The sequence below is a fragment of the Agrilus planipennis genome, unplaced genomic scaffold (genome assembly GCF_000699045.2).
Source record: "Agrilus planipennis isolate EAB-ADULT unplaced genomic scaffold, Apla_2.0 scaffold136, whole genome shotgun sequence".
Taxonomy (NCBI): domain Eukaryota; kingdom Metazoa; phylum Arthropoda; class Insecta; order Coleoptera; family Buprestidae; genus Agrilus; species Agrilus planipennis.
Genome location: NW_020442447.1, coordinates 395,250 through 414,315, shown reverse-complemented (window position 1 = coordinate 414,315; position 19,066 = coordinate 395,250). Strand labels below are relative to the sequence as shown.

General features: G+C 36.1%; 1 protein-coding gene across 1 annotated transcript in view; it reads right to left on the bottom strand.

The window, feature by feature from the left end:
* Positions 1-19,066, bottom strand: part of LOC108737271 (metabotropic glutamate receptor-like) — a 270,131-nt gene that overhangs the window by 141,009 nt on the left and 110,056 nt on the right. Inside the window, exon 2 of the mRNA XM_025980471.1 lies at positions 12,388-12,558. Coding sequence (XP_025836256.1) covers positions 12,388-12,462 — 75 coding nt within the window. The 5' untranslated portion in view covers positions 12,463-12,558. The remainder of the gene's footprint in view (positions 1-12,387; positions 12,559-19,066) is intronic.

Sequence of the window (19,066 nt, the reverse complement as noted above, 5' to 3'; positions counted from 1 at the left end):
ACACATCCTATCAATCCATTGTTCCTTAGCTGCCCTACACTTCCTAATTATTTCCCACTTTATAGCTTTATATCTTTTTTGCCCTTCTTCGTCTGTCTTGTTTTTGTATTTCCGCCTTTCGTCTATTAATCCTACAATCTCATTTGTTCTAATCTAACTGATATCTCCCTAAATCACCTGGCATCTTCCACGTATAGCGCTTCCTAACGTGATGGTTGAATAGAGTATTGACGACGGTTAAGCTATGTTTATCGCACAATTCTATCAGCCTATCTCCCCTATCATTTCTATTGCCTAATCCAAAAGAACCTGCTATTGCACCCACTTTACCTTCATCTGTTGCTGCGTTGAAATCTCCTAAAATTATTAAGTTTTCCTATCATTTCACTAAACTTAACACGTCTTCTATATCTGCATAAACTGCTTCTACGTCTTCATCACTATAAGATAAGATAAGTTTAATTTAACCATATCTATCCTGTCGCTTTTTGTAAATAACTTTTTACACTCTGCGCTACTTTCCTACGCATTACAATTCCTATCCCCGAATTACCTTCTACCGATCCTGTATGTATTACTCTAAAGTCCCCACTCCAGAAGTCTCCAGCTTCGGGCCAACAGACTTCACTAATACCTACTATATCTAATTTTAATCTATCCATCTCTAGTTTTAATTTGTCTAATTTTCGTACTTGCTTCATTGTTCTAACATTCCACGCTCCGACTCGTGAAACATTGCACCTATCCCTATTGCACTTATTGATGACATCCCCCGAGGTAGTCCCCGCCCGGACATCCGAATGGGGGACTAGTTTACGTCCGGAGTGCTTTACCCCAGAGAACGCTATCATTTAATTTATAATTTGTACGTTGCACTCGGGATCGTAATGTGGTGGTTTCCCGTTGCCTTCCACATCGCAGTATTGTGCATCAGAGTGCCATACCGATCCTCGTGGTCTCTGCCACCCTGAGTACTGAAACAGCTGCTGCCCTCTTTCAGAGACTCGTCTTAGTCTAGTTTCTCTTTAAGAACCCCTCCAATATGGTTGAACCTATGGTCCAGCTACCTAAATCATCGAAATTCGCAAGCCGATCCACCCACTCTAGTTTGTACAAGAGTTTCGTCAAGGTTCAAGTAATTCAAACGTTGGGAAATTTTTATTATTTCGTATTTTCATAACTTATTTCTAGTATTACATAATGTCCTTAACTTTTAGAAAGTTAATCCAAATAGTTTTATTTTTTGTAAGCTGGCATGTGCGACTCAAACCAGTAGATTAATTATCAAGCATATAAGCAGCTAATTTAGATTAAACAAAAAGAAGTGAGACAGGGTGGTGAGATAGGTGGCTGTTTTCACTAACCCTGCTATTTTCTACGTTTTCTCAAGTACCCATGTGATAATTTGCATGTTTAAACAAATAGTTTGGATGTAATGATAGTAATGACCTAAGTAGAAAACAATGAAAACTACGAACCACTAGAACGGAGTTTCTTTTTCGTGTAGTTAATGTGCGAGTGTATTTTATTTTTGTGTAACGTTTCAAAGTACAGTAACATTTTAACATAACCACAACAAAAAGTAAAATGTTTACTACTGCCTATTTCAACTGTACTTTATCGTAGAATGGTAGTTATCTGTAATGGTACGTCAAATATTTGATACACTATTTCTAATATTGAGTCATTCATTTTATTGAAAAAGCTCTTGTGAATTCAATATTTCTTGATTGTTAGAATATCACCAATTAAGGAAAGCTCCAAAATTTTTCATTTTAAAATATGCAGGTAGATTTGGTAAAGTTTTTGGTTAATCGATTACAAGTGAGAAGTTTTCTGAGGCAATTCCATCGGAACAAATAAATGAATACAATCGGAAAACTCACGAACATAACTGAGCGTAGATTCTGCAATAAAGAGATATAGTGTACCGTTAACTTGCTTCAAATGTATTTTATATTCACTCATAGCTTTTGTGAATGTAGATTCTACTGGTTCAGTGTTAATACTTTGTTATTAAAGTGTACCACGTTGTACGGTAAATTCTTTGATTAAAACCAGCTGCTTTCAATTTATGTGTATCGTAAAGTTTTATTAAAATAAATTCGTTTGCCGTTCTTGATACGACCCATTCAATAACATTTTAGCCTATTACTTTTTCCTTGAATTTATCAAAATCCGGTTAACTAATAAGCTGTCCTTCAGCACAACATTTCTGCTAATATACAACGCAAGTACAAGGAAATTCATTTGAAAACATTTCATGACCGTGTAATCGGTTCGTGATTGAAAGCAATTTGCATAAATGAATAAAAAATCCGCGATTGAAATTATGGTCCCTTATAACGCATAACATTGTGCATATGGCAGTATGACGTACAATTTATTGATATTTCCAATTTTAAGTGGCGTTGGTTCCCTTGATTTTAGTTATTGAAGAATTACCTACCTACGTAAAATTTAAATTCATACGCTGTATCGTTCAGTTGCGTTTTTTGTGTGATCTGCGAAGGAAGAAATAAGGGAGAAATCGCTATTCACCAATGACTATGAGCAATATTACCGTACAAAGGCTAATAACGAGTAATAAGCAGCAGTTAATTGAGGTGATCAGATCAGAGAAAATCATTGAAATTAAATATAGTTTGGTTAAGATTGAGTTTTATATTATAAGGTAGGAATTTTTTTTTTGAGCTAGTTTTTTTTTAGGGATAGGTTTCCGTGTACTTATTGGGTTTAAAACTCTAAACGTTTCATCTTCTGCTGTAGAAGACATCTGTACTGATGTGGTTGAAATCTTCTTGGTGAAAGTTCAGCGGCTAGCGCATCTATACGAGGGAGGTTCAATAAGTACCCGTGTTAGAAATGAAGACGCCTTTTCTTTAAATTTTTTTTTTTTTTCAACATAGTCCCCTTTTAGAAAGATACACTTCTCCCAACGACCCTGCCATTTTTTTACCCCTCCAAAAAATAAGATTTGTCGAACTCTCCAAAATCCCCCCTGTCTCGGCGATGACTTCCTCGTTTGAGCTAAATTTCTTTCTCGCTAGTCATTTCTTCATGGTAGGGAACAAGATGAAGTCGCAGGGAGTCAAATCGAGTGAGCACGGGGTGTACGGCAGCAAGTTCATAACGTAATTCATGCATTTTGGCGGCAACAACTCCTGATGAATGTGCCGGTGCGTTATCGTGTTGAAAACGCACCCTCTTTTTCGTCAAATGCGTCCGTGTCTCTTTCAATTTTTTGTCGAAGCGGTCCAATAACTCACTGTAGTATTGTCCAGTGATCGTTCTTCCTTTTCCCAAAAAAATCCGATTTCCTCGGTAACAACGTTTGCCAAGCTTCCTGATCGCTCCCATGAAAAACGGATCTTTGCCCACATTTAAATTCATTGAAGCAATATCTAACTGTGGTCATAGATAGCGAAATGTCTCCATAAACAATATCCAATTTTGTTTTCATCTCCTCGCATTTTTTCCCATCCAAAAAAAAATCGAGTTACCGAACGAACCATCTTAGCGAAAATAACGAAACACGTCTCAGTCGAATGGCTGCCAAATCCAAACTAACCTATCAATCAGTCTGAAATTCGTTTTGGCGTGGTTTGATAGATGGCAGCACACGATGACAATACCAATTTCGCTCAGGAACGTCCTCTGTATTCAAACACGGGTACCTATTGAACCGCCCTAGGTAGGTTTGGTCTGATAGGGAATTTCGGATCGGTTTGTATTTTTTTCAAACTCATGTAAATGCGCATGTTAAAAGTTTTATAATTTCCAAACGATTTCTAACCGCCTCTACAAACAGCAAACCCTTAGGCGCTACATAACGAGTTAGATAGTAACCAAGCTCTAACAATGAACGACAAAGAGGAATATAGCCGAATAGCTGCTATATCGAGCAGTCTGTCTCATGTTGCCGTTGTATTTAGTCGTGTCAAATTTGTATCATATATCTACATCTATCATTACATCCATCATTATTAATGTTAGTTATCCTTTATTGTAAATATTGTGTATATTTTGTCCATCGTTGTTATTGTTGGTTATCCTTCATTGTAAATACTGTGTATATAGTGAACAATCGAAAAGTGCATTCGTCTTATTCTCTGTGTGGAAAGCATAATTAAAAACATAACAGAAATGAATAACATATGCAGTGAAATAGGTCAGTTCAAAATTTATTACTTTAAATTCTTTAGTAGCAAAGGAATATTACTTCCCATACAAATGTAAATGTATATATTCTTTTTTTATTTCAGAACTGTTAGAATTTTTTTGTTAACGTCGTCTTCGATACCTGCTACCTACAGACGATGTACTGCCTTCAACAAGGTTACCTCCAATTATTTGGTCCACAAATCGTACGAAGTTACTGTTGGATTTATATCAGCAGTATAGGTCAAACGTTGGTACCGGAACTATAAACCACCTGAAGAAGCTTTGGGAAATTTTAAGTCAACAGTTAAACAGCTTGTTTAAAGCGAATGTCACTGCAAGTCATGTAGAAAATCGTTAGAAGGTTCTCGAATAGGCACATAAAAAGTATGTGGATAACCAGGAGAAAACAGGAGAAGAATAAAATATTTCGAATATGCAACAGAAATTGATCAAGTATTTAAAAGTAAAAAAATCGTAAATCCTGTTTAATTACCGCCCAATGAATTAATCGACAAGATGCCACAAGATTTTTTTTTGGTAGGTTACATTAAGTCTACCTGTATGGCTATTAAGTACAATTAAGTTGATATTATAGTATAGTTATAGTATTTGATGTGCAATAAATTCACTTTAATGTTTAAATTGTTAAATAAATAACTTATTTTTATTTGATATTGTACCTATTGCATAGGGCTATTTACAATATGATTTCTTTTTTCTATTCCACTGACATCTTCCTGTATATTCTCGTTTAAATCATTGTGATTTATAATGCGAACTTCATCATCAGGTTGTGCTATTTTCCCATTTATGTCCAACACAACCTAGTCTTGCAGCCCTAAATTGTATAGAACGCAGCATGCTCCAATGAAGTTGACAATGGTTCTAATGTCCCTTAACTTCACATGGTAAAATTGACGTCACTTCTGTTTCAACAACCCATTACAGTGTTCAAATTTTATTCAGTTACTGAAGTGTTTCATATTATAATTAATTTGTTGTCGCGTTAAAAGTAATCTATCGAGAAATGTTTTTACGGTATTTGGATAATGAATAAGCATTATCTCCTAGTATGTAAAGTTCTCCACAGTTTTGTACCAATGGAGAAGTTCTGGAGACTCTGGCATCGTGCACGGATCCTGCATACCCGGCAATAGTATTATCTTTCCCAGAAATGTGTTGAATGTACATTGAGAACTGGTTAATCAGGTTGAGATGACCTGACTATCTGGGCGAGAATTTATCAGGGTTCTGACGGAAAGCAACAGTAAGGGGTTCTGTGATCCGTAAAAATGATGAACTCACGTGCTTCAAGAAAATGACGGAAATGTTTGATTGTGGGATAAGTTCTTGGTCGAATACGCTGTATTTATCTTTAGCGTTAGATTTTGAAGAAAAAAAAAATGTTAGGGTCTCCTAAGTTCCATTGTGAAGTTGTTGTAACGCAGCGTCCATGTGATGGTACGAAGCGTCCCAAAAAAAATGTTAAAGCAGCATCTGGTTGCGGGTGGTGCGGAAGACTGGTCTCCGCCAGTTGCTTCTTGTTTAAATTGAATTCTTCGTCGGTTGTGAAATTCCATTGAAGTGGTGCATTTCCTTTTATTTTCCTCAATAGGAGTTCATTCAAAACAAAATGAGCGCGGGCAGCGTTGGATAAGAACTGTCTGTAGAAGTTGAGCATATCCAAGAATCTTCGCATTTGTTTTGCGGTTCCTAGATTTGGGGAAGTTGATTATTGCTGTCACTTTGTCGGGTAAAGGGCGTATTCCGTTTGCCGAGACAGAGTAAACTAGAAAAGTGACTTCTTCATTACCAAATTTGCATTTCGCTTGATTAAACAATATACCATTAGGATACAGACGAGTAAATAAAGTAGTTATAAACAAGCGAAACAGAAGTCAAGGCCGTGTAATACTTTGTCGATAAAGCGTTGAAACGTTTAATCAACATTCATGTACGGAAATTCGAACAAAATTGCCATTTCCAGAATATCGATCCTAGAGAAAATTGTTTTGTTTGCCAATGCATTCATCGTCTTTCTTTGAGATTATGTGCATTGCGATACCTAACTGCACCAATGTTTCAAATACTCCTGGCTATAGTGAAACGGTCCGGAGCTAACCGTCGTGGTTTATATGCTCCCGGTGTTTTGTTGTGGAAATAGCGTAGGCCACTGGTCCTGTTGTTGCTATTGAATCGTTTTCGTGATGAAATACCGCGCGAAATTGATCGAAATGTTGCCCCTGGGTTTCTATTGGTCAAACATTGGATGGTATCGTATGCGAGAGTATGTGTGACCGTAGCTGCGATTATGGACTACGTTTGAATTGCTTTCATGATGTCATCGGCGATTTCAGCTTTGTTGAGGAGACTTGACGAGATTGTTCACAGCAAGTTCTCTAGGGTGGAATTCCCAGCAAGGCTTAGTAGATGACGCAGAAATTGGGATGGTTTTCTGCTGCTCATTTCTTCGTGTCTAGGTAACTGTTTGAGGCGAGCTTCTTGCTAGATGCAAAGCAGACGAATGAGTGCTGCCTTAACAGTGGCATATGGTTTAGTCACGGGGTGGTTGATAATGACGTTATGCACTTCGGCTGCGTAACGAGGATACAGAATGCCTAATACACATCCGAATTTTGTGGATCCGGACATAAAGCATCTGATGCTTGACACTATTCCAGTATCCAAAGAAGATTGAGCCTTGTGTTAGAATTTATTTATATAGTTCTTATGGACAATGTTGGATTAGCAAGTGACACTTGTGAATGGTCTCTGATCTAGTTGTCGCATAATGTCGCAATTTTTACTATGCTAGCACAAAATGCATCACTTATAGTGTTTTAAATTGTTACACTTTTCAATTGTAATATCAGATACCGAGTGTTTCCACACAGAAAATATGTTTAACTAGAAACTCTAAGAAAAGACCTGGACCCAAAATACCAAAGTAACTGATCATTACAATGTCATTACATTGTAATTAAGAAGGAATAAGGATCTAACATGTTATGCGTTAGTAACTGAAACTGAAGTGTTTTTATATTGGAAATTAGTGAAGTATCAAAATGCGAACAAAAGAAATAAGTTTATATCTGCAATAAAAGAACAGAAGGCAGGAGATTTGTAGAAAGATAGGCTGTACGAAAGATACACATTAACACAATAAGCAGAATTACTAATGTTATCTGAGTACATTAAAATAGGATTATTTATAAATTTGTCCTAGATATACATAAACATAAAATCTNCTTTCAATTTGACCTTTTTCAAATAAGCAGTGTTTATTATTAGCGTAAACTGAAAATGTATAAGTTTATTTCAAAAAGCTTTTCTTATATCGATAAATGCATATGCATGTACGTTGGGTACTACTGTATAGTAGTAGCGAGAGGGTCGCTTGACGTGGAAGAGGTTTACCATAAAAACACCTGTTTTCCTTTTTATATAAGAGAATGATTTATATACTTATATATATATTTATTTATACTATTTGGAGCGAAGCAAACAGAAGGCGAGCGATGCTCCATTCTTACATAATAATAGGAATAATCACCAGAAAAACTATTTTTATCTGATTTCTCAAGAACGGCCAAAATTACCATTTTGAGTAAAAAAAAATAAAACCACAATTCGGACATACCATAGAGGAATAATTGGCAAAAAGTATTTGATATTAGGAGAAAGCTCACGGCGTTAGCTAAGTGAGTAACAGGTCGGACAATTTGTTACGTGTTGTAGTTCATACTGCTTCGTCCCATTTCATCTTGTACCATACTGCGAAGATTACCTAGTGTTAATTATATGAATGAAATGCAAAATGTTTTTCAAGCAGATTAGTCCGAGTTCGTTGGTTGACCTAGTTTTGGTCAATCGACAGCGACGACAGAAATGCCGGGTCGCTTGCATACATGTACATGTACCGTATGCCTACGAATTATATACTATACGGAGTGTTCCCACAGGACGCCCTCCCTAGTATTTAACGATATTCGTTATCCTGTTGTGAAGTATTTCGACAAGCATACTCGACGTCTTTAGTGGGTTGTTTTTGTTGATTAAGCAGCGTCATTTTTGTGCATGTTGTCGCTCTGACATGATGTATTTAAACCAGCATACATCATCGTCGGTGAATAGATACGGTTTTCTCTTTGTTAGGCAGTAGGACGGTGAACATGTGGTCGTTCCTGTTGATTACTTTAAAAGGGCCGTCGTAAGAGAAATGTAACGACTTAATAGGACCATCGTGTCGAGTTAGGACGTACTCTGCTGTTTGAAGTTCTTTGTAGATGAATGTCTTCTTTTCCCCATGACGAGTTCCGGATACAGGTTGTAGTAGTTGTAGGTTGATGAGCTGCTACTGGTCGGTGGGCTTGATGGAGATAGGAATTTTGCTGGTAGACATACTTTCCATATGTCAGCGGCTGTTGCTTTCAGATCGTCCGTTCTAGGTTGCTCGGATGCCTAATAGTACAGCAGGAAGAACCTTTTGATGACATTGTTTCTGCAGCCTTCCACTGATTAAAAAACAGATTTATGGAAATTTAAACATGGAAGTATCATCCCCTTTCGCTCTTGCAATCGAAGAGAATGCTTCTTTGTTTTGTCTTTTTGAAAAGTTTTTCCTTATATTGAGTACGAAAACTAAACTATTATTTTCGCGTCAGAACTGATCTTCTTTCCTCCTCTTTCCTAACTAATTAATTTTAATGTTTTATGAAAACCTGCTGTCTAATCTTTCACGTTGTTCTTACGTTTTTATATAGGGAATTAAATGTAGTGGTTTATTGACAGTATTGTTTTTTTATTTTACGATATTTCCAGAGGATCTCTAATCTTTGATTTATTAAATATGCACTTATCTCAAATTACTAAAATACTGAACACAATCCAATATAAAAATATAAAAGTAGACTGTGGCGAACTACCCCGAATACCACAACATGTGAGCATTTTCAACGCAGACTTTTAACTAGGCGAAACACGTGATGATCCGAAGGTGTGCTAAAAAAATATTTGAGTAGCATGAATATGTTTAGTTATCATTCTATCATATTCTCATAAGAAGTTGCCAGTGCCATAACCTCTATATGAACTGTGTAGGTACTGTGTGTACACATTTACATAAAATCTTGTTGAAATCAGAGTTGTGCTCCAATGCGTATATTTTCTTCCTTTGTATTTTACACGGAAGTTATTGCCGATGATTAATGATTTATGAATTACCCACCGAAAGCAATAATGCAAATTACAAAAAATTATACAGATGGCAATCGATCGTCGTGCTGGAAAGGCTGATTTATTGCAGTAGTTTCATACGACCCTTCATTTTTATTATACCGAAGTTCCTACTTACTAAAGAAACCATTTTTGTTCCGACATTGGGACCTATATGTAGGTATTAACATATATGTCAAAAGGAAATAATAGCTGCAAAATGTCCATGTTTATCCATCCATTGTGTTCTAACTTAATTGTATTTAATTATGTATTTACGAATTGCATTTGTCTAACGAAGTAGATATATCCGACATACTAGATGAATAAAAAATGTTAATTATGCTCTTACCTACTAACATTTTAGTAAATATAATCTTTAAACTTTTATTTATTTCAACGTGTGTTGACCCCCACATGTGGTAGAGGTGAGTAGCGTGCTTCTGCGGGATTGCATTATATTATTAAAGGAGTCGTGGATCTCCGAGGTGCTAATTTCTTATCAGCGGGTTGCATATTGTCAAGCAGTGAAGTTTTAAAGAGATTCAAAAAACCAATTCAGACTTTAAAACGTATTTCAAAATTAATTAAACATTTCATAATTATAAAGTTGTAATTCTTTCGAAATTTATGAAACAGATATCGAGTTCATTTACTTGCAAAATAAGCGTATTTGGCATTCCGCAGCAACTAAACAGTAATTGAAAAGAATTATCTATGTACAAGCTGAAATTGACGCAAGTTCGATAGTTCTGGTTATTGTGAAAATTATGGAACTTCACGAAGTCATCGAAAAAGACAAAGAGGATTTCTGACCTAGTAGTTAGTATCGCAAATTTCGTCAGTTTTTCGTTAAATCAGCTAAACCAAAGAAACTTCAGGAACCAGTGAATGACCCATGTTGAACTATGTACAAAATAATTTACTGGTTCATCAAGAAGTTTGGCGCGTGAACGGGGATCGATGGTCTAATTGCGATCAGTCGACTCGAGAACGGGTTAAGAAAACGACTCTACCCTTAAGAGCAGAACCGGTGGGAAACCCTAAGTGTTGGTGGCACTATCTCCTGGTCGGGATGATTACAATTCTCCTATCAATGTAAGTAAATTTGTTAACATATACGGTGTGTTGAATTACATTGGGAGAAAGACCTTTTTTGTGAACATTTCTGTTTAATTTTCTATATAATTCCATATAACAAAGTTGTTATGTTATTGTTTTCCAATCTAGCGTTTCTTGTTATTTTAGTACCTTACGTCCAGTCACGACAAAATAATCAAAATGCATTATAATCAGGTAAAAAATAATAAATAATTAACAAAAAAACCAAAATAACAAAATACCGCATGACAATATGTCCTTACTTAAGGAACCCCTGTGCTCTATTGTAAAAAAATCGATATTCGATTCGTTTCTCGATTAACTGAATCGTAACATTCGTAACAACGGATTTTTGCTTGAGCTAATTTGTAATGGAAATAATTAAGTTGATTTCTTATTATTGCTTGATAATTATTAAACTATAAATATGCTTAACAAAATTTCATTGCTGTCACCTACAAGGGCAGCAACATGACGACATTCGTTCAGAGTCAGTTTCAGCAGTGGTATGAAGTTAGAACAAATTCTAAGCGTTGGGGATAGAAAAGACACAGCAATGGGCTAGTTCTTGTCACCATACTCGAGCTCCAGGTTCAGAAACGTTGTTAAAGCTTACTTCTTGTAAATGCAAAAAGAGATGTGAAAGAGCCTGCGGATGCAGAAAGGCTGGATTAAAGTGCTCATTATATGCACGAATTTCATTACAAGATAATGACGAAGAGGAAAAAATGGAGACCGTTTTTGAGCAAACGTACTATGAAATCGAGGAACAAGAGGATTATAACGAAACTGATAATCCCCACAATGCTGTGGAAAAAAATTCTATCTATGACGTTTCGATCAGCACTGATGACGATGAAGTCGCAACACCTAGTCCATTAGGAAGCGAAGCTTCGAATGCGCTAAATGTTGTAACAATGCGCTACATGATTAGGCCTACTGGAAATTCTACGATAAAAAAAGCGCCGCTTATTCCACCTCATTGTGGTGTGAAAATGAGTTCTTTGACCAAACTTACGGCGTTCATACGCTAAAACTATTCATTTTACAAAAAAGGTTACTACATAAATTGTAGGAAATGTTCTCTACTTTAAATTCTTACATAACTATTTTCATCGTAAAATGTGTCGGCAAGAAGATACCATAGACAAATTGGTTTTGAGAACCATTATTTCCATATTTGCCGAGAACTAGACCATAAGCACTGAACAATCATGTGGGATTTTAAATTTTTTTATGTTTTATTTCTATTATTTTGTTTCGTTTTAATAGTAAGTCTAATTACTGTACTTTTATGTTAAAAATTCGCTCCGCGAGTCTCCTTCGAACTCTATAACCCACCCCCCTAAGATAAACAACTTAGAAGTCACTGACATTGGGTCGTCACTACAAAGGGTGAAGATGTTTCTGTTAATTTGAGTGCGTTTATTTAATTTTGTTTACACTTTTAAAAGGAAATGCAAGTTGACGGTTCTAAATATTTTATTAAGGGTTTCACACCTTTACATTAGAATCAACATACTGCAATATTATCATTGTACCAGTGTATTAATTTACCTGTAATATGACAATACGTATGTTTAACTGTTTATCTGGTGCAGGGCAAGAACATTCTTTTGGATAAAATTATTAAGGAGCTTATACATTGAATATCACCTACATTCATTACACTGCAGAAGCTTTAGAGTGAAGTTAAAACCTAATAAAAGAGTAAAGAAAATTGGAAGCAATAATGTCCTACCTAGGGTAATGGCTAATGAACGTATAGTATATCTCAAAGTAATCGAATGTTCAGTTTTCGCAACCCGCATTTTTATTGGGCTTTTTAGTCTCCAACAAAAGACATTCCTTTAAGGTAAAGTGTAAAAGCTCCTTTCTTGTAAGTATGTTTGTGATAAAACCACTTACCTTAATTCCATAATTCGATTCTTCATAAATTATGGAAATGTAACTCCAGCCCATTTTGCGAACGATATCGACCATTGCCTTTACCTGATAGTGATCAGATGGTATCGTCCTAGTAAAATATTCAAAGCGTTGTTTATTGCTGAGTTCAGGACTCGTTGAGAAGAAGGATACCTGTTGAAAAAAATAAAAAATATTTTAAAGTGAAATATACACGTTACTGTAGATGCCTATAATCATAAGTATACGAAGTATTCGTCTTCATTTGCCAAATCCTATAAGTATAGTCTCAATAGATGAACGATGTATACAATACACTACTCACTATGATATAAATCCAATGTAACTATACAGTGTAGCATTTCAGCTTCAATTTCGGAAAACGAAACAAAAAGCTTCCAAAATTAAGAATTGAAATTTAAAATTTGTCTTCAATGGCGGCGACTTATATATATTCAGTCATTAGTCTAGACAACACAGGCTACATTGCTAAGCTGTGAACTTTCATTTTAGTATCTACGTAAGTACAAATTGTACCACTATCACTGTGATTTCTTCCATCCGAGGAAGTCGAAACAATTGTCCTTTTTAACTTACGGCTATATACATTGTAGCGAGCACGAGTATGTTTGTGTGCGTGAACGACTTATCGATTTGCCGACTAGCCGCGGGCGCCTTTCCTCATGTGCACCGTATTTGTAGATGTGTGTGTCGTAGCTGCGTTCTGGGAAAGCAGATAAACAGTTCAAAGAAAAAGAAACTATCCGGACATTTTCCAGAAGGTTCCCGAAAGTAAACAAATAATATTTAAAGGAAGAGGCGATCGCAGCAAAAGTAGAAATAAATTGACCATGCAGAAGTGACTCCAGAAATAAATTGACAGTGATAGCAGTGAAATAAATAGCGTAGTGAATAGTGATATATCAACAGTGGTATAAGTAAATAGAATAATTCATAACTTAAGTTTGGTAATAATTTAATAGTGTTTTTAAGTTATTTAATAATTAGTATANGCGCAGTGAATAGTGGTATATCAATAGTAGTGTAAATAAATAGTTTTTGTCGTTATCAGTCTTAGAAGTTAATTTTGTTAAATCCACGAACATTAGAATATATAATTTTCTTCATCTTGTTATTCGAGTTTTGTAGCAGGAACTGGTTAACATTTGCTTCTTTCGTCATAAGTGCAGGTATTGGGTACAAGCCTGTTCTACATATCCAAACAGCTTGAAGGCAAGCATTTTCTGTTTAGTATTTATCAACTCTAGTGCATATCTAGCAATTTAACATGATTTTGCGTGAGCTTTTACGGTTTATTGAATAGGTAGTGACTGAAAAATGTTTATTGTGTTATACAGGAAGTTGGTGCAGAAAATTGATAAATTTGAGACGTTTCGGTCACCAAAACTTTGTGACCCTAAGTCAATCTAACTAATTTAATATTGAAATCTGAAGTAAGCGTTAATATGTAATTAGACAATATAAGAAATTGTACTGGCCTTAAATTTGAAGGAGTCTACACGGTTGATTCAAATAAGAATTGTAAAATTTTCAAGTTTTAGAACGTAACATATTTTTATAAACACCGTTTTCACAAAATCGTACAATTAACCCGTGATGGACAAAATAACTGAAGACATATCAAAACTAAATTTTTAAAGTATCAACCTTAAAGCTTGGAGCAGCAGAAATCGGTCAATTTTAAAACTGTTTTAATATTCTGTTCTTTGTTCGTTTCAGAATATTTAGGCTTATGACGAGGTGAATATTAAAGAAAATGGAAAATTAAAAATAACCTTTAAGACAATGCTAAAATAAAAGAGTAATTTCTACATTAGAAACAATCCTTAAATGAAAACTTCCAACGCATTTTCCTTCTAATAATCAGGCATCTTCGTAGAAATTGAGCGGATTTTTCCAACGCTTCTGGCGTAGCCATTATTCGCATTTAATTTTAATTGCGACCTCAGTATAAATGACACTTTTTTTGCAACAAGCAATTCCTAAAGAATATGAATTCTGTATTTCATTCGATCATAAGTTTCTACTTTATTTGCACAAGTAATCATTTTTTTCATTTGTTAGCATGCCTTTTCAGTTTTTAAAAAGCCAGTGTCTAATGTTTATTTTGTATTCTAAATTAGGTATTAATAATAGACTGTGAACGGTGTATTTTTTTGTGAAATACGGTATGTATACCCATAATAACAAATACGTTTACCAATTTTATTTAAGTTTCGGGATTTATTCCATTATTAAGAGTAAAAGTGTAGGTACCTACTAAATTTGATATGTGCTATCTATATTAGAGCTATTTTATTAAGGTAACTCAGAAAAGCGAGGAGTAAGCTTGACCTAATTTTCGTTTTTTAATGTATATTAATTTATCTACTAAGTCTATCCGTAGACTTTCCATCATCATCATAAGGTCGACAATCCTAAGACTGGTTGGAAAGGCACCTCTACTCTTTCCTATCCTGAGCTAATCCGCATTTCCCTGAAACTGGAGCATCCCACATCCTCAATTGAGATCTACCTCTGCTCCTCTTCTCCTGTTTCTACTTCTAATATGTCTCTGACTAGACCCTCATATGCATAAGAAGGTGTCCTACCAACCTATCTCACTTATTTCTTATTGATATTCATTCTCGTTCTCCTTCTCTTTCCAATACCTCTTCATAAAATTCGAACATTAATTTATTGTAAGGAGTATGTTAAACTTAAGAAATTTTTGTTGTAGTTTGTTCCAAATATAAAGTTTGTACTGTTGTGGAATGAGTTTTACATAGTAATCACCTCAACCTTCACTCTGTATTTATTAAAGACTTTGTATCTTACCATTGTATAAACTTTATTGGTTACAAATATAAAAACAAATTACAGAAATTGGGCCTAAAAGCACAATAGGCCAATTAGGTAGCAGTGGCGCAGCGTAAACTTCTGCTACCCGGGGCGAATCCTAAAATTGCTTCACAATTACGTGAGGTCTTTTATTCAAATTGGTCGGAATTTCAATGAAAAAAGGTGTATATAAAAACTTTCAATTTGACCTTTTTCAAATAAGCAGTGTTTATTATTAGCGTAAACTGAAAATGTATAAGTTTATTTCAAAAAGCTTTTCTTATATCGATAAATGCATATGCATGTACGTTGGGTACTACTGTATAGTAGTAGCGAGAGGGTCGCTTGACGTGGAAGAGGTTTACCATAAAAACACCTGTTTTCCTTTTTACATTATATATTCAGCACAATATATTATATAATTAGCAGAATTATCGCTAACTTGCTGAAAGACAACAAACGACTAACAATAAGTATAAACAATTACCAAATTATATGGTAGGAGACAAGAGCCACTAAGGAAGATTAAGTCTAACAGCTTTACTCTTCCTTGAAAATTATATGACGTAATCTCGTTTGCGGACTTCACTTCTTCTCCCCCTTTCCTGATTTAGCTTTGCTCTTGTGTGGGGTCCTACATAGTGTTTTTTTCTGTCATCGTCACATGGAACTTTCCGGGAAAATGAAAAATATAATTTTGGAAATTACGAACAGTATGTAACACTATTTATATGTACTTGAACGAAAACGAAGAGTTTCACTATCAGTATAGTAGCAAAAAGAGTGAGATCAGTGTACTATTAAACCCATAAATCTTTTTCAAGAAATACCCTACATCTACTTGTTTAAACAAAAACGAATGTCACGAGTTTCTCTTCAGGTCATGTTGTTATTACTACTCACACTTCATCTCCAAATTATCTAGCAACGCTACTATGTCTTCCAAGTAAGAAAATAACTGTCACGTATTTAAACACATTTTCGAACTATTACTATCTTTATTTGATTATTTTAAATTATATTAAACATGTCTAGTTTTAAATAAAATTGATGGGCGCAGTTTTTGTTGTTTTCGTTTTTATGAAAAACAGTTTTTTACTTACAAATGTTTCTTCGTTATTACGATAGTAATTTAACTATACTGTACTTTTTTTATAATCGTAACAGTAAAAGTTCTGTAATCGAAAACCAGTGCTTTTGTATTTTGATATGGAGTTAAAAGAAATAAGAACTTCATGCAGTCAATATATAAATTCAAGTTAAGACAAAGGTCTTTTGGAGGGAAGAAGCATTCACGTTTTATTAATTTTATGGCAGACTTCACTACCGTCTTCGAAATGTTCGTTAAACTGTGTGTCACGTACTTTCTACCGAAGAGCGAAACGGTTCAAATATTAGAAAGGGAGCCAAATGTTACGACGATACCGCGTTCTTTTTCGCATACTAAAAGCCAACCCAAATAAATTTGTTTTAAAAGCAGAAGTTTTTATTAACATTGTTATAACTTGGACCTAATTGACTAGAATTTCTATTTGGCAGTTTGTGTGTTTACCATTTACTTCAAAAAACAGGAAAAAAATGTATTTTCTTGCTGAAAGAAACGTAAGCCCGGAGAATGACTACTGCCATGTTATTAACTTACTGTGTTAAAAGGCGGATGATATAGGTACCGTATATTCATAATAAAGAATGTTTTGTTATTAATATTATTATTACATAGTTAATAGTTGTAACCAGTGAACCACTACATTCCAGTTATCTATATAACATTTTAGTTAGCCACGGAAGGGGGCTGTGGGACTGGCTAACTACGTCATAATTATGAGGCATCGTGTTGGCAACCATTAGTTCAATTTATGGAAGCCGCAATCCGCAGTGGAGGCACTTCCTAAAAATAAACATAACAAAGAACACATAAACTGGAATCAACAGCGGACTCACTTTCTTGCAGATTTACCTTAAAATATACTAATCGCTTACAATGTTCTCTAAGGAGTTAAGCAATTTTCCTAGTATATATTTAATACAGTGGACCTTGCCAAATTTCACGAGCGTACCAAAGCCGCCTCCCAGAATTCCGTTCCCCCAAAATTCCGACTTCAGACACACTAGACCCCATGAAATCTCCCTTACTATCCGTTCTTTGAAAAAGAGGAAAGACCCTGGCGTTGACGGAATTCACAACGGAGCCGTCAAAGTCCTGCGGCCAAAACACATAACCGCACTGTGCTACATCACAAACGCATTCATGCGCCTCCGCCAGTTCCTTTGGTATGAAAAGAAGCCATTGTCATTCATCTCCCTCAAAATGGAAGCCCCTCAGCTCTCCCTCAAGCTACAGGCTCATCAACCTGCTCAGTTTGTTGAGCAGAGTAGTTGAATTAATCCTTCTCGATAGGCTCTTAGACCACGTGGACTAAAACAACCTTCTCCCCTATCATCAACACGGCTTCCGCAGGCATCACGGCACCTGCCACCAACTCCTTCACATATCCGAATATATTTCCGACAATCTAAACAAGCGGCGTCACACCTCCATGCTTCTTCTTGACGTCCAACAAGCGTTCGACCGAGTCTGGCATGAAGGCCTTATCTCAAAACTCATCGCCCTTAACACACATTTTCTAGTTGGGGTTATCAGGTCCTTTCTCATAGACAGACGCCTTCGGGTTCGAGTTGGCTCTGTTCTCTCTGATAGTAAACCCGTCACAGACGGTGTCCCACAAGGCTCCAAACTATTACCTATTCTTTTTAACCTGTTCTGTGCGGACATGCCCTCCGACATTTCTATTTTGACAGCTCTCTACGCGGTTGTCCTCATAAACTCCACCCAAAGCATCCTCCAATGCACAAGGAGAATTAATGAGTTCCTGCCCCTGTTCCTAAACTTGTACCGAAAATGGAAACTTTCCATTAACGAGACTAAATCGGACGCAATTTTTTTATCTCGTAGGTCCCGAAAACCTCCCTCCATCTTAGTAGACAACCGTTCCATCAAGTAGAACAACTCTATCACCTACCCAGGCGTCGTCTTCGACAGGACCCTGAGCTGGCGGCTCCACATCGCAACTACCCGTAACAAGGCCATAGATGCATTCATTGCACTCAAGCCTTTCCGAAACAGCTTTATCTCCCAACATACAAAAATCTGTGCGTTTAACGTAAAAATCAGGAGCATTTGCTCCTACGCAATTCCCGTTTGGGGCTGCGCTCTTCCCCACCGCCTAGAAACCGCAGGGAATCTACATGCGGATCCTTCGTTTAGCACTAAACACCCAAATTCTGAAAGAAACCGTTTACCTTCTTTCCCTGAGGCAGCAATCTCATTCGTAGCAAATCTCCGGACCTCTGTGTCAGGCCACGTAAACCTCACCAATTCGACATTCTCCAACTTCGCCCCGAAAACAAACAACCATTTCCGAAGGCGCTGTCACCTTCTACAATGAGCCACTCCTAGCTTCACTTTTTAGCGCGAGTGTCCGCCCATCACTTCAGAGGTGGACCATCTATTCCGACCGTTCTCCCCCTCCAACCCCTCACGCTTAACCATTTTCCCTTCTCAATCCTCTTCCCAATCGCAGCCTTCTTTTCTCTTCCTGGTAATGACAAACGCTCAGGGTTTATTTCTCCACTCGAGGATTTATGTTTTAGTGGGTAAAAATCCGTCACTACCTCTCTTCAGTGGGTGTCTTCGGGAATAATCTAAACAAAAAAAGACCTACTAACAGCACTCTAGACTCAACATTCGAAGCCAAAAAACCATTCCAGCAGCGACGAACTTCCAGTTTACCAGCCTTGCAACCAACAGTTCTACGGCAATATACTATATGTATATATATAT